Raw genomic sequence first — 12,611 nt, forward strand, 5'->3', positions numbered from 1 at the left:
GGTTTGCATCTCTTCATTATTAATTGCATGTAATGAAATGAAGCTTCAATATAATGTGTGAGCATTGGCCATGTGCTAATTTGACTGGGTTTAGTTACTTTGAATGGCTGTGAATGAGACCAAATAAGGAGCCAGAGCTAACATACTAACAGAAGTAAATTGTACTGTATGTGCATAGTTATCCGACCCACAAGTCAAGTTTATTACCAGAACTTAAGACGTGCTGTGTGTTGGTCGTCACCTAGCATGTGAAAATGGATAAAAAAAATGACTGCACAAAAGCACGCCTGGTGTTAAACTTATGGAAATTAACAGCTTCGTAGGGAGGAGAATATTCGGACTGGTGAAGCACGAAGTGACAGGAGACTGTATAAGATTGCATAATGAGGAGCTTCATATTTTTACGCTTCACAAAGTATTGCTGGGATTGTTAAATTGAAGGTGGTGATACCGGTGGGTTTGTTGCATGCATGAGAAATTCATGCAAAGTTTTCTCTTTCTTACCTGAAAGAATGACCACTTAATATTTTAGCAGTAGGGTTGTAGAGAAGGTAGAATTACACACTGCACTGTTGTCTGTGTTATGGTTCTACCCATTTGATGCTTTACGTATTTTGTCTCCGAGTCTTGGCAGAGGCAATTTCAGTTTGCTTGTTTTGAGAGAGTTCACGCAAAAGCAGGAACACAAGGAAGTATGTTAGTAATTCAATAACTGCCACACACATTATTCCTTTATGTATGAAGCAGGGCTTTACCCATGCCACTTTAAGGTGTTGGTAAACAGTCCCCCAAGTTTGTGAACTTTGCCCTTGTGAGGTCACATGTTATGGCGACATTACCGTCAAACCGTGTCCCATCCACTTTACACATTTTTGCCAGTGGCACTACTGGAAGCTCTCAGTGCATTTCTTCTGAAGTGCTGATGTCATGTATGAAATATGTGGATAAACTGGTTTGAAGATACGAGAGAAGTTGGCGAGGATTGAAAAAAATGAAAATATGGAGAGGCAACAAATTACAACATTTTCTGGAAAGGAGTAATTTTCAAAGAATGACGAAGGTTGTAAGGTGGTCAAAACATTTATCCAGAGAGGAATGTGAAAGAGATGAATGAAGACAAGTGTTATCTCTGGTGCCTACGACCCTGGCCGCCCAAATGAATGCCTGACAGTTCCACAGTTTGTACTGGCTTTCTGCAGCCGGGCATGTAAGCTGTGCACGTGTGATTACACGTGGCTTTATGTGCATGTCATGAAAAGGGAAACAGTTGCAAATAGCAAGTCCGGCTGAAACGTAAAGGCGATGAAATTTTACGTGGATTGAGAAGCTATTTCGAAACATAATCACATAAAATCTCCGTAGTAACGCACTTTTGTAGACTAACTAATTATATTCATAATTATGATATTCTGTTGCAGTATAAAGTAATAGTGAAAGGTGAGAGGACAGAGTTTGTTAGTGATATCGTATGTCAGGGAGGATGGAGGAGTGGTACTGTAGCGTGATTGGGTGGGGGGGGGAGACGAGAAATATGCACAAGACTTTTGCTGGAAATCCTGAAGAGATGAGACCAGCCAGAAGATGTAAGCATGGATGAGAGGAGAAATCTGGTTTGAAGGCGTGGGTTGGATTCATGTGGCTAAGGTTAGGGGCCGATGCTGGGTTCTTGTGAAAATCTTTCTCAGTAGTACACATTCTAAAGTGTGTGATCCTGAGTTGAAAGAAAAACAGCTGTGAGCTGCGCGTGGTTAGACAATTTTTTGAAGTGGACTTGAAATGGTATGACCATGCCACCATACAGTACAGACTCAGTGTTGCTGCTACTGCTGAAACATTGCATGTGCAATTTCATCTGCAGACACGGTTCAGAGATTTATGCCACCAGAAACAAGTGCCGTGATTACAGTCGTTTAAATTTATTGCCTGCCTGCATTAGTTTATTATGTTTCGAATTAGGAATTCTGGTCGGTATCCACATCTGGTAGCGAGAGTTCCTGTTAATAAATGTGGGGAAGGGGGGTATGATGACATGTCTGCATGCATTTGTTCGAATCAGACTATTTATTCATATTCGTTCATTTTCATATTTCCATTCCTTGCTCCATCTGTTTCACCTGGTCACGAATAAATCCAATTTCATTTATTGACAGTCATTAGTAATTTTCTGTCATTGTCATTCTCAGGAAAATAAAATACAAATAACTCAGAACTTGGAGAAATGTTTAAATATATTAGTGTGTAAACAAAATATGTTTTTCATATCTAATCATTTTTTCACAGAAGGTGCCTCTGAATATTTATTATATGTGTTTCATTTTAATTTTGAGTTACTGCCCAGTAATTAAGTATGCTGTTGATGTACAATTTTGTTTGTACTCCGTTGATTTCTAACAATATAGGCCTGTAATTACCACACCCTATTTTTCAGTATAAAGTAATGTGAAACTGTCCCCGGTACTTGCTCTGGTTGAGTACAGGAGGTATATATAGCTTCAGCTTGCTGCTGAACTCGGCGCTAGGTGAGGGCGAGTCGTCGGTGTTTTGCCCTTGCTATGCTTTGGTATTCTGTATGCTTAAACACTCGGCTGGGTAGTTAGAGATTCACGTTAATAAATTTTAAATAGGAACATCGTCACTGTAAAATCATACATGATTATGCTGTTTTTATGCTTATTCTTGAGCTTTAACTTAATACATAACATAACTTTTATCACAGTGACGTTTAAATTTTGCTAATGGAAAAATGTTTTCGTGCACAGCGCCCCCTCGTATGGACTTCTCAGAAAGAGTATAGAATTTTAAGGACATCAAAATACCTAACCTAACTAATGCATCCATAAGGTCTTCAAGTTTTTCACCCTTCGGCCATTTTCATTTGTTTGTCGTGCTCTTTCTTTTCTGGGAATACCTGCAACACAGTGTGTATCTTGTAGGTGCACACATCTTCCATTTCAGCGACACCAATGCTTAACTTTGAACTACAAGTGCATCTGCCTGGCACTTTTATTCAGACTGAAGTGTGTGATAGTTACTTGGTGAAAATTTGCAGGAAACATCAAACACCAAGAAAGAGGTTGAACTATTACCGTTACGTCAGAGTTCTTGGATTTTTACACGGTACTTTGCACAGCTGGTTCTCTGCAATGTTTCCATTTTCAAATCACTGCCACTCCAAGTAACAGGTTAATTTAATAAACTCCTTGGATTTGGAATGCCACGTTTACACTGCTGACCCTCAGTATCGATCAGACACCCTCCACGAGGTTCAGTGTGTGTTTTATTTGTTAACGCAGTTGTCATTTGTCTGTGTAGCCAGTCAAAACAAAACGTCATGGCACTTCATTACACTTGATTAAGTAATGCTGCATGTTGGCAAATGGCACCTGCTGGGGAAGTTGCTGTATTGGAGGATTCCCATTGAGGATTTTGTGGGCACTATGCCAGGGTAGGGGTACATAGAGGGGCACTGTATCAGGGTTTGGCTGTGTGTTGTTTGGGAGTAGTTCACTTTCCATGAAAGTATTTTCTTTGTTATCGGTTCTTAAAGGTGGAGCTGCCAGAGAAGGTCATGGGCAGTTTGTTAAACTTACCTGTGAGGGGACTGGTCTGGTGCTGGTGGTTCAGTACCTGTACAATGGGCTGACACTTTGCTGGAACAAATGGCATTTTTACCTGAGTTCTCTGTTCTTTTGTGTTTTAATTCTTCTAGCAGGAGAGACAGAAATGCTCCTTGATTATAGTGGTTCTGATACAAATGGTCATTAGTGTCCATTGTGATTAATGGTGCTTCTTTTTAGACATGTTTAAAGTTTAAGGACCACTTGAATACTGTAGGAGTCCTTGGTCCATTCCATGTGTTTTTTAATCATGTCCTTACAGCCTTGACTGTCGGTTCTAAACACAGACTTGCAGCTTCTCCGTGTGAATGTCTTTCCTGCTGTAGTTATAGTCACTTCTCCAGTTATGCATTTTCAGTTTAAGAGTGGTTGAAGGATATATACCACTTCTTCATTTATGTCATTGTAGTCGTAACTTAAGGTTGTTACACAGTAACGGGCGTGGCATTCACTGGCATGGTATTAATACAGACCCTGTCTCCTGAAATGGTAATATCACATTAGATACAGCTGTAAAAACGTTTAACTTGAATAGGTATATGCAATAAATCTGTTCTTGTCTGAGACTTCAAGCCTCCTATGGAAAGTAGCTCTTCCTTTATGCAGCATTTTTCAGGAATGCGTCTACTGTGTAAATGGAGAAATGACTGTACTCATGCATTTTGGTAGAAACGGTTTTAACCATAATTTATCTGGGAAGATTTTGAACATTAATTAGACACAGAATTTCATATTTTAGGGGGTAAGGGGGGGGGGATGTTTCTGCAGGTCTTTGTCTAGCATTAGACGGTCCAGTCAGCCAGCTGGCGGCCTCAGTAACGTGGGTTATTTATTGTATCGACAGTTCCGTGGGAGTAGGAGATGGGCTGCCAGTGCGCTCGGCCAAAGGCCATTTCAAGTCTGCATCCATCTCTACCGCAGGCAGAGCTGAGCACCCGGCCCTAGAAACCCCTATAGATCCGCTCAGGCAAAGGTAGTATGCAGTGTAAATTGATTATGATGCATAGCAAAGTAGATGAGAAGTTAACCAAAGCTTTTTTAAAATTGTTGCGGTCAATATGAAACTTTCAGCTGTAGATTCATTTTAATGATGTAGCATATTCGCTGTACCTTCATACGCATTTGAACTGTCATTCAGACTTGTGTTACACGTTAAAAGAATGCTTAAGAGCTAGTGTAATCTTTGTAGACTCTGTCATTACAGATTATACAGGTTCATGGTTATTGTAACAAGTTATGCTGAAATCTTTGTTTGCTTTTGATGCAGGATTTATTTTATTTAGTGGACAAGCGTTGTGAAGTACAGTTCAGTTTCTTTAGGCTAGTACCCTTCATTCATTGCATTGATTCATTTTCTGTGCAGAGCGTCTTTGAAGTTTTCTTTTGGTTTTGTTTTTATATCTAATTTTGTTTGGGGGCTTCACTAAGTAGAGGGCTTAAGGTTTTGTCGGTTGTTTCTGCATGTGTAGTTGGTGACATTTTTCTCCCTCACTTGCGTATTGCAGCATGCATTGTTACTCATTGTGGAATTTCCTTGGAAGCATTTAAATAAACAAGTTAGAAAGTGTATACATATCCTGCATCAAGTACTGCTACTTCAGTTATATATTTTGTAGTGCTGAAGCTGTGAATAAATCTGCAGTGGTATAATTGCCATTTGTGTTGCTAAGAAATAAAAGATGACTTTGCCACGGAATGAAAAGATTGTGTGTGCATGTTTGCACGTGCTGTTGGGTGTGTGTGTGTTGGTGCATGTGCACGTGATGGGAACGTGATTGCATGCTTCAGTCTGTTCTGTACATAAACTGTTGAATATTTTGTGCTGTTACATTAAGATGGTGGAAATTTGGTGCATTACTCAGAACTTCGTTAAATGTCGTAGTCCCAAAGTACGGCACCAGGGAATGGGAACGGATGTATGTATGTATGTAGCAAAGAGATAGATGTGTGTGCCATTCTGAATAACGATTAATGACTTCAAGTTTGTTCTCTGTGCTTTTGATTGTGCATAAACATCAAGCTCCATTACATCACTGAGCTTAACCTAGGAGGTGATGCTACAGCCAGTTTGAAGTACATGGCACAGAAGAAGTTGAACCAGTATTTGGAAAATTTACTTTGATGGCATGTAGTTTAAAAATTATTGCAGCTGATGTTGATTCTGTGTCTGGGTCTTGGCACCAGGCACCATGTAGAAGTTTGGCTTGTTGCTGACATTCAAGGATCATACTGCCTCTGTCATCATGAAGCAGGTGGTTTATATCAGGATAGGAGATGGATAATGGATGGAAGTTGTGAGAATTGGCCAACCAGAGCCATGGGATGAGGAGGGTAGAGGTTGGGGCCAAGTCCAGGCCAGTAGGAAATATTCCTTTCTGGGACCAGAAGGCTGTCTAGGACAGCAATGAGACAGAATGGGAAAACCCGGCCTCTTTAGGGGACCTGAAAGGATGGTGTAGATTGTTAGTGTGGGATGTGGCAATGCCCCATGTGGTTGAGGATTGGTGGGGATAAGCAGGAAGTGTGGCAGGGGATGGGCGAGACTGTAGTCGTGTTAGCCGATGCTGATGGCTTTGCAGATGATGCCACTGGTGTAGTGGAGCAGCATCACTAAAGCTATTGTGTTTCCAAACACAAGCCAACTTCTGTGTGGTGTGAAGTATCAAATACAGGATCATCATCACTTAGAAAGCTTAAAATTGCAATTGCCGGCGAAGACCATAAATTATCTCTTCAGTTAATTTATTTGACGTTTGAAGAGTGGCATTTATTTACTCTGCTTTTATGACTTATTTTTTATTCTTTTTTTTTTTGTAATGTTGCTGGTATGTATTTTTCATTAATCCTGGCTGTCAGTTGCATTGTAATGATGTTATGTTATATGGTGGAAGATTTATGTAAGGGACCAGAAATTAACATGGATATTTGCTCAGAGAATTAATTATGTCTGCAGTCGGCTTATAGTAACACATGCATTTTTGTATATTCACTGCGTGGGTTTCCTGCTTTGGCCGACTGTGGACCTGGATAAGCTCTCCATTCTGACGCCCCTACGCACTGTGTGTGTGTGTGTATCGGTTTCTTAATGTTCAATACCATAACTCAGATTTCAGGTAATTCATCAAAGAAGATACACCACGAGTAGGCCATGTGGATGAGAAATTACAATATTAAAGCACACAATTTTGCTGGGAAAGTATTCCAAGCTTTTGTCACTTCATAATTTTTAAGACTGATTTGCATTGGGAAGCAATACTTCCACTGAGCTCACCACTGGCCTTCAAGTGGAAACTGAAGTTGGAGAATCACTTCTGTTATAACTTGGGTGTCACATGACCACCTTGACTCATCTGCTGTTTTCGTCCAAACACGTATACTTTGTTTTTTAACTGCTTGCATCTTGTACGCCCAGAACTTGCAGCAGAGTAAGAAAGTATTCTGCTGTCTAGCCTCTGAAATTGCCTTTTCTTTTAATTATGAGTGTGCCAGAATGGAATAATATGAAAATAGTGGTGTTTCTACACGTTTTTGAATCACATGAAATTCTGTAGAATATTAGACTAAGACACGATTATTACAGCAAAAGGAAAATATCATCACCTTTCAAAATTTAACTAAGAACTGAAATTTGACAGATTTTAAGATACAGTGGATTTTGGTTAATTGGGACACATCGGGACTGGAACACTTTGGCCCAATTAAGCGACTGCCCCAATTAAGCGAAGTTCCACGTAAAGAGTTAAAAAGGTTTGTTATTTAAGATTTGTGCCAAATAAATGGCTGTCCCGATTGACCGGAATCTACTGTATGTAACACTAGAAATCCTGTGTAAAAATGCGGACAACAGAAAGGCAATTAGTGCATATTGAATTCTGTGATTCACTTGACCATTCATATCAACTCTTCTGAGTAAAAGAATGAAGTACTTCTGACATGGAGGAGGTACAGGAATTACACATTCCTTTTGAAGTGCTCATTTGTTATTTTCATTGTAATCCAAATTACTCTACAGAATAGCCTATTTCAGCATTTGCAATAAATCTTTTAAATTTGCTATGATAAAGAACATTTCCCAACAAAGTAGTTCTTTGGAAAGCTGTTTTCCCACAAGCATTGGTCATGAATCTCCAGTGTGGCAAACTACTGATAAGTGTAGATAAAACTTCAACTTACCCTAAAAATATATTTCTCGCTTTTTCTGTAACTGATGGAACTCAATATTTCTGAATAGTTGGGTGCTGAAACTGCATCATTCTCTGAGTGTGAGTCAATTTTTTAATCAAGGAATTTTCATCATACCTGTCTGTTTCTGTTCTTGTATTTGGTTGGGTTGATGTATCCTGACTTTCCTGTGTAGGCTATCAAAGGTAGTTCTTCCAGTAGACTGCGTATTAAATGTTGCAGCAGTGGGATTGGGCGAGGCCCTCCAGTGTCACCAGCAGTCAGCAATCGGCAGTCACCTTTCCCTCGTAACGTGCCAAGCCGCTCAACATTCCACAGCGGTCAGAATCGTCAACGTAATCACACGCCATCATATGGCCAGACCACACCCATGCAGTCGCAGGACACGTCGGCTATCAGCCACTCAGGACGGACTTCATCCTTTTTCTCAAAACTGTCATCCAGATTCTCCAAACGGTGAGTATAAATAAAACTTATCTTTAATAACCACCTGTACCAGTGGTTAAAGGCAGTGTCAAATCTTATTAAAAGAACAGTGGTGATTTTTCCAAAACACCTTTTAATTTTAATGTGATGCCTATTTGGTTAATGTTGTATTATAGTTTCCAGGGTTATTTAGTCAGATCTTAAATTTTTGGAAGAAGAGAAGAATTGTAATTTGTAATGAATTTCTTGATTAACGCATTTCACTTGTGGGATGACTTGAGCGATGTTTTGCCACGTAAAACGATCAGTTTCTTTCATGGTTCTCTTCAACTTACTGTGTGTGATCGTGTTTGAGCAGAAAGGAAGCCATTGAACACGTGGCTGTCGCCTTGTTTTTATTGTTGGTTATCATAGTTATGCTGCAAGTACTTTCATTCTGTACAAAGTGTTAACCGAAAATACTGTCGTGTGCTGACACTAAACTAAGAAATGTGTGGTGGGTATGGAATTGTTTTCCTGCAATTCTTTCTTCCAGTAGTGCATGTGGAATAAAGGTCTGTTTGAAAATTGGGTAGTTATGAAGGGAGAAGCCAGGCTTCTTGGTCACAATTTTTTTTTTTTAGCTATAAATTTTTCATGTTAATTATTGTTTTTCCAAGTTGTTTCATGTGTAGTATTTGCCTGTTTGTTTTAGCTGGTCATATTTTACTTACATACAGTTTTCATGTTTGACCTCTGAATACTTCCTGCTGTTGGAGTTATTTACCATTGAAGTTGGTATGACTTGTTAACACGTGCTATTTTTGTCACAGTTTCTATCATGGTGGGTATGACACTAGTGCACATCATGTCTTTTCTACAACCACGCCGCAGTAGGTATGATTATTTTTTGGCATTGCAGACGTACACAGTGCGTTTTTAGTAGACTTTACAATTCTGAGTTGAGATACTCAGTGACCGAAACAGTTTTGAAGTTGTCTTCGCTACTTGACATTATGGCGGGGCCACGCAAAAGGTGTGTTACAACGTAGACAATCTTGTGAAATGACAAAAAGATGTCTTATGAGTACCACCGATGATGATGAGGAGAAGGAGGAGGAGATAGTTCTGATAGGGTTTGACATCAAGATATCTCCAAGCCCTAAACAGTTGGTGATTTTAACTTCCACATGAGAGAAATGAACCTCAGTAACTTACTTCATAAGACGTCACAGCACAAGAAAGAATTGAACACATTATATCAGAAGCATTTTCATTGTCTGACATCTGTCGGCTCAGTTCTGATTTACTTTACAAAAGATTGGAGTCAGCATTGTAAGGATCGAGTTTCATTTGAAACTTGAACGCTTGATTTTGAAGTATCACAAAACTCAAGAAAGACCATCAGGCAGACTCTCAAAAACCACCCCCACCAACAAGGTTGAATGCGACTCACTGATTGTTCTACTTCGTTGCTACAGTTTCAAAGATGCACAATGATAACTTTGTTGTGTGCTACAAAATGGGTCTGTGATGTGAAATATGGCATAGCTGTGAGACTTGTGGCGGTGGAGCAGAGGAGGAGTGGGGCTGAGGAACTGGCTAACATGTAGAAGTACATTTTTAAGTTGTGTTTAGCAGTTGTACAGTAGCCTGTTCAAAACTGAACCATGAATTTAAATTTTTGTACAGTATGTGCCACGGAAGGTGCAGCATTTTCCCAAAGGTTTTTTCTTTGTTCAATTGAATTCTCATGTAGCAGCATTGTTCCAAGTACCATTTAGGTGGTACTCCTTAGTTTATCCATAGTGACTACAGATAGAAGGAAATGATATGCGCAGTTTGCTTTGTCAGCCCAGTGATTTGTTAGTCAAAATTGCTTCATGTTTCTTTTCTAAATGTTATGCCATAGCCACGAGTGCATAATGTATAAGTAATTTGACATACACGACTTAATTCGAACTGAAATCTGTTGTTATTGGTGCAGGTATTTAGAAATACATTACAGATACTGAATGAGTTAGGTTTTGCTTAAGGGCCGTCTAGATAAAAGTGCCTCATGAGACTGGGAGAAAACTTGTGGCGCTCCTTTCATTTTGTGAAACGTGTGAATTCTGTGACTGCCGGTCCAAAGCTTGTCTTTTGGAGTGAGAATGCCACTGGTTTTTCATATTATTTTTTTTATGATAAAAGTTTACACAACAAGATTCCTGTAACACCAGTTGTCACTTAATGCAGGAAATTGGCAATGCTCAGCTGCCTGATAAATTGATTGTTTTTCGCATTATCATCATATAATGTGTTTGTGAACAAATAGTAATAACTCGAAGGACAGTTAGTAAGGAGTGAATTCGCCCAAAAATTTTATATGTGGCAGTGAGAGAGTGGAATGACTCATCATTGAAGCATTCTTGTGTGTGTGTGTTTGTGTATGCATGCACATGTGATTGTGTTCTTCGTCGCACAGTAGAAGTACAGGCCTGCACAGAGGTTTGTGGCACATTTCTAAATCTGTAGTAAATTGTGAAGATTCTGCAATTTTACAGATAAGAGAATGGCACATATGACATTATCATAAGTGTTTTAGTAGTTTTTGAATCCAATTATATAGCTACAAATTTGTTTTGTCTCACTTTGCTGTCATGATAATTTTTGTATTTGCCGTTGTTATCTGTTGGTATAAATGGTCCACCAGCTAGAGATAAACCCAAGAATTTTGATTCTCTCGGTCATGAAGGTTAATTAACGCATGTAGTAACTGTCTGAGCAGGAACATTAATACATTTGTAATGAAGGAAAATAAGTTAATTATATAACTTTGCTAATGTCAGATGAACAGCCATATAACTATTTGCCTTCACCATTTTTAAATGCCACATTCTTCTTCTTCTTCTTCTTTTGTAATCAATCCTAGGATTGGTTGGCAGCAGCTCTTGAGCTGCTGATACTTGGGATATCCCGAGGATCTTTAATGCGGTGGATTCCCCTTGCCTTCCGCATCATATGCCATTGACCCATCCAGGTTCATCCGCCTTTAGGGGTGATTTCTCACCCCAAGGGCATGAGGGTGCACTGAACCTCCACCCGCTCATCCACCCTCCGAATGCCACATGTGATATGATAAAAGCCTTTGGCATGAAAAATGTAGGACATTTTGTAGATCGAATCAGATTCTTGTTGTGAAGATCTGGGTGTAGTAGTGCACTAGTTCCACCCATTCTTGAGCAGGAATGTGTCAGTGGATGGGTCACGCGTGCTTCCTGAGACCAAAACAGTGAGAATGTTGCAGAGTGTGATGTAGGGCAGGCGTGTCAAAACTCAGAGGCCACATGCAGCCCTTGTTTGTGTTTTATGTGGCCTGACAGATTATAGACAATGTGCTCCCCAAGCTCTTCCAGTTTTAATAAATACTTTATTTTAAATAGGTAGTTACTTGTGTTCTGCTGTTTTATATTTTAGACAAATAAGTGGGAATTTGTTTTGGTAAAATTCACATTTGTGTGTGAAAATGGAGAAGTGGCGATGACTGTCTTCTGGGTTGCTGTCTAGTAGATAATTGACCAGTGTTAGGGTGGTGCCTGCTGCCTTCATCATTAGGGCCTGATGAAACGGTCATATTCAACAAGACTGCTTTAAAAGGCTAAGCTTGGAAACGGTAAATTTAAGTGGTTACTACTTTGCCCACCCATGCAGTGGTCCCTGGGAGAGTTGCCCCTCTTTTAATCAGCCCTTGGTATACACCGAGTTTGACATGTCTGATCTACAGAGTGGCCAAAGTTTTAAAATTAATAATTGATAATTATGAATGTGACTTTGAATTAGCAACAGAAGGAAAGTTATCCATGTGAGACTGGTTTAAAAAGTTGCTTTGATATGAACAGCCATTGTTTTGTGATCCATGTTCTCAGAGATGCACAATGATAATGCCTTAGATTTATTTTGGTGTCATGAACAACATTCTTACCACTTGTGTGAAATGAAGTTTCTAGAGGTAGTATTTGTTTTGAAAATGCGGTCCTTCAGCAGATACCTTAGTGAAAGCCGTTCCTTTTTGTATGTTGACGTCAGTGCATATCCAAGTTGCCATTACTGGTATGAAGTGTCCAGTTATATTGTGCATCCCTGAAATATGATTTGGTTATTGTTACAATTTGAATTATAATGGGGAGTGAGCTGTTTCTGATCAAAAGTAGCTGATGACTGAGCATATTTTGTCATTCCAAAGTAAATTATGTTCATAGCTTCATGCCCACAGAATGATGAGGAAGACAGACTACTGTTGATGGCCACAATTGCAGTTTACTCAAGACTAAATGTTGGTAGGATAACGAGTATTTTCTTTCACTACATGGTCACTGTTTGGGGACGTTCGAACATTAAGAGGGACTTGGAGTGTCGGTAATAAAA

The 12,611-nt window shown here is 39.4% G+C and overlaps 1 protein-coding gene across 16 annotated transcripts in view; it reads left to right on the plus strand.

Moving 5' to 3' along the window:
* LOC110833491 (serine/threonine-protein kinase MARK2) overlaps nt 1-12,611 on the plus strand; it is a 78,626-nt gene that overhangs the window by 49,376 nt on the left and 16,639 nt on the right. For 14 of the 16 annotated variants that reach the window (XM_022071612.2, XM_022071613.2, XM_022071607.2 and 11 more), the window contains 2 exons: nt 4,462-4,590; nt 8,022-8,255. In XM_022071612.2, the coding sequence (XP_021927304.1) occupies nt 4,462-4,590; nt 8,022-8,255 (363 nt within the window). Of the gene's footprint in view, nt 1-4,461; nt 4,591-8,021; nt 8,256-9,037; nt 11,627-12,611 lie in introns of those variants that run through there. The other 2 variants (XM_022071611.2, XM_022071610.2) reach the window with 2 other exon arrangements.

Source organism: Zootermopsis nevadensis, unplaced genomic scaffold (assembly GCF_977971745.1).
Source record: "Zootermopsis nevadensis isolate Lab colony 2312 unplaced genomic scaffold, Znev_1.0 Znev_ptg000050l, whole genome shotgun sequence".
Classification (NCBI taxonomy): Eukaryota; Metazoa; Arthropoda; class Insecta; order Blattodea; family Termopsidae; genus Zootermopsis; species Zootermopsis nevadensis.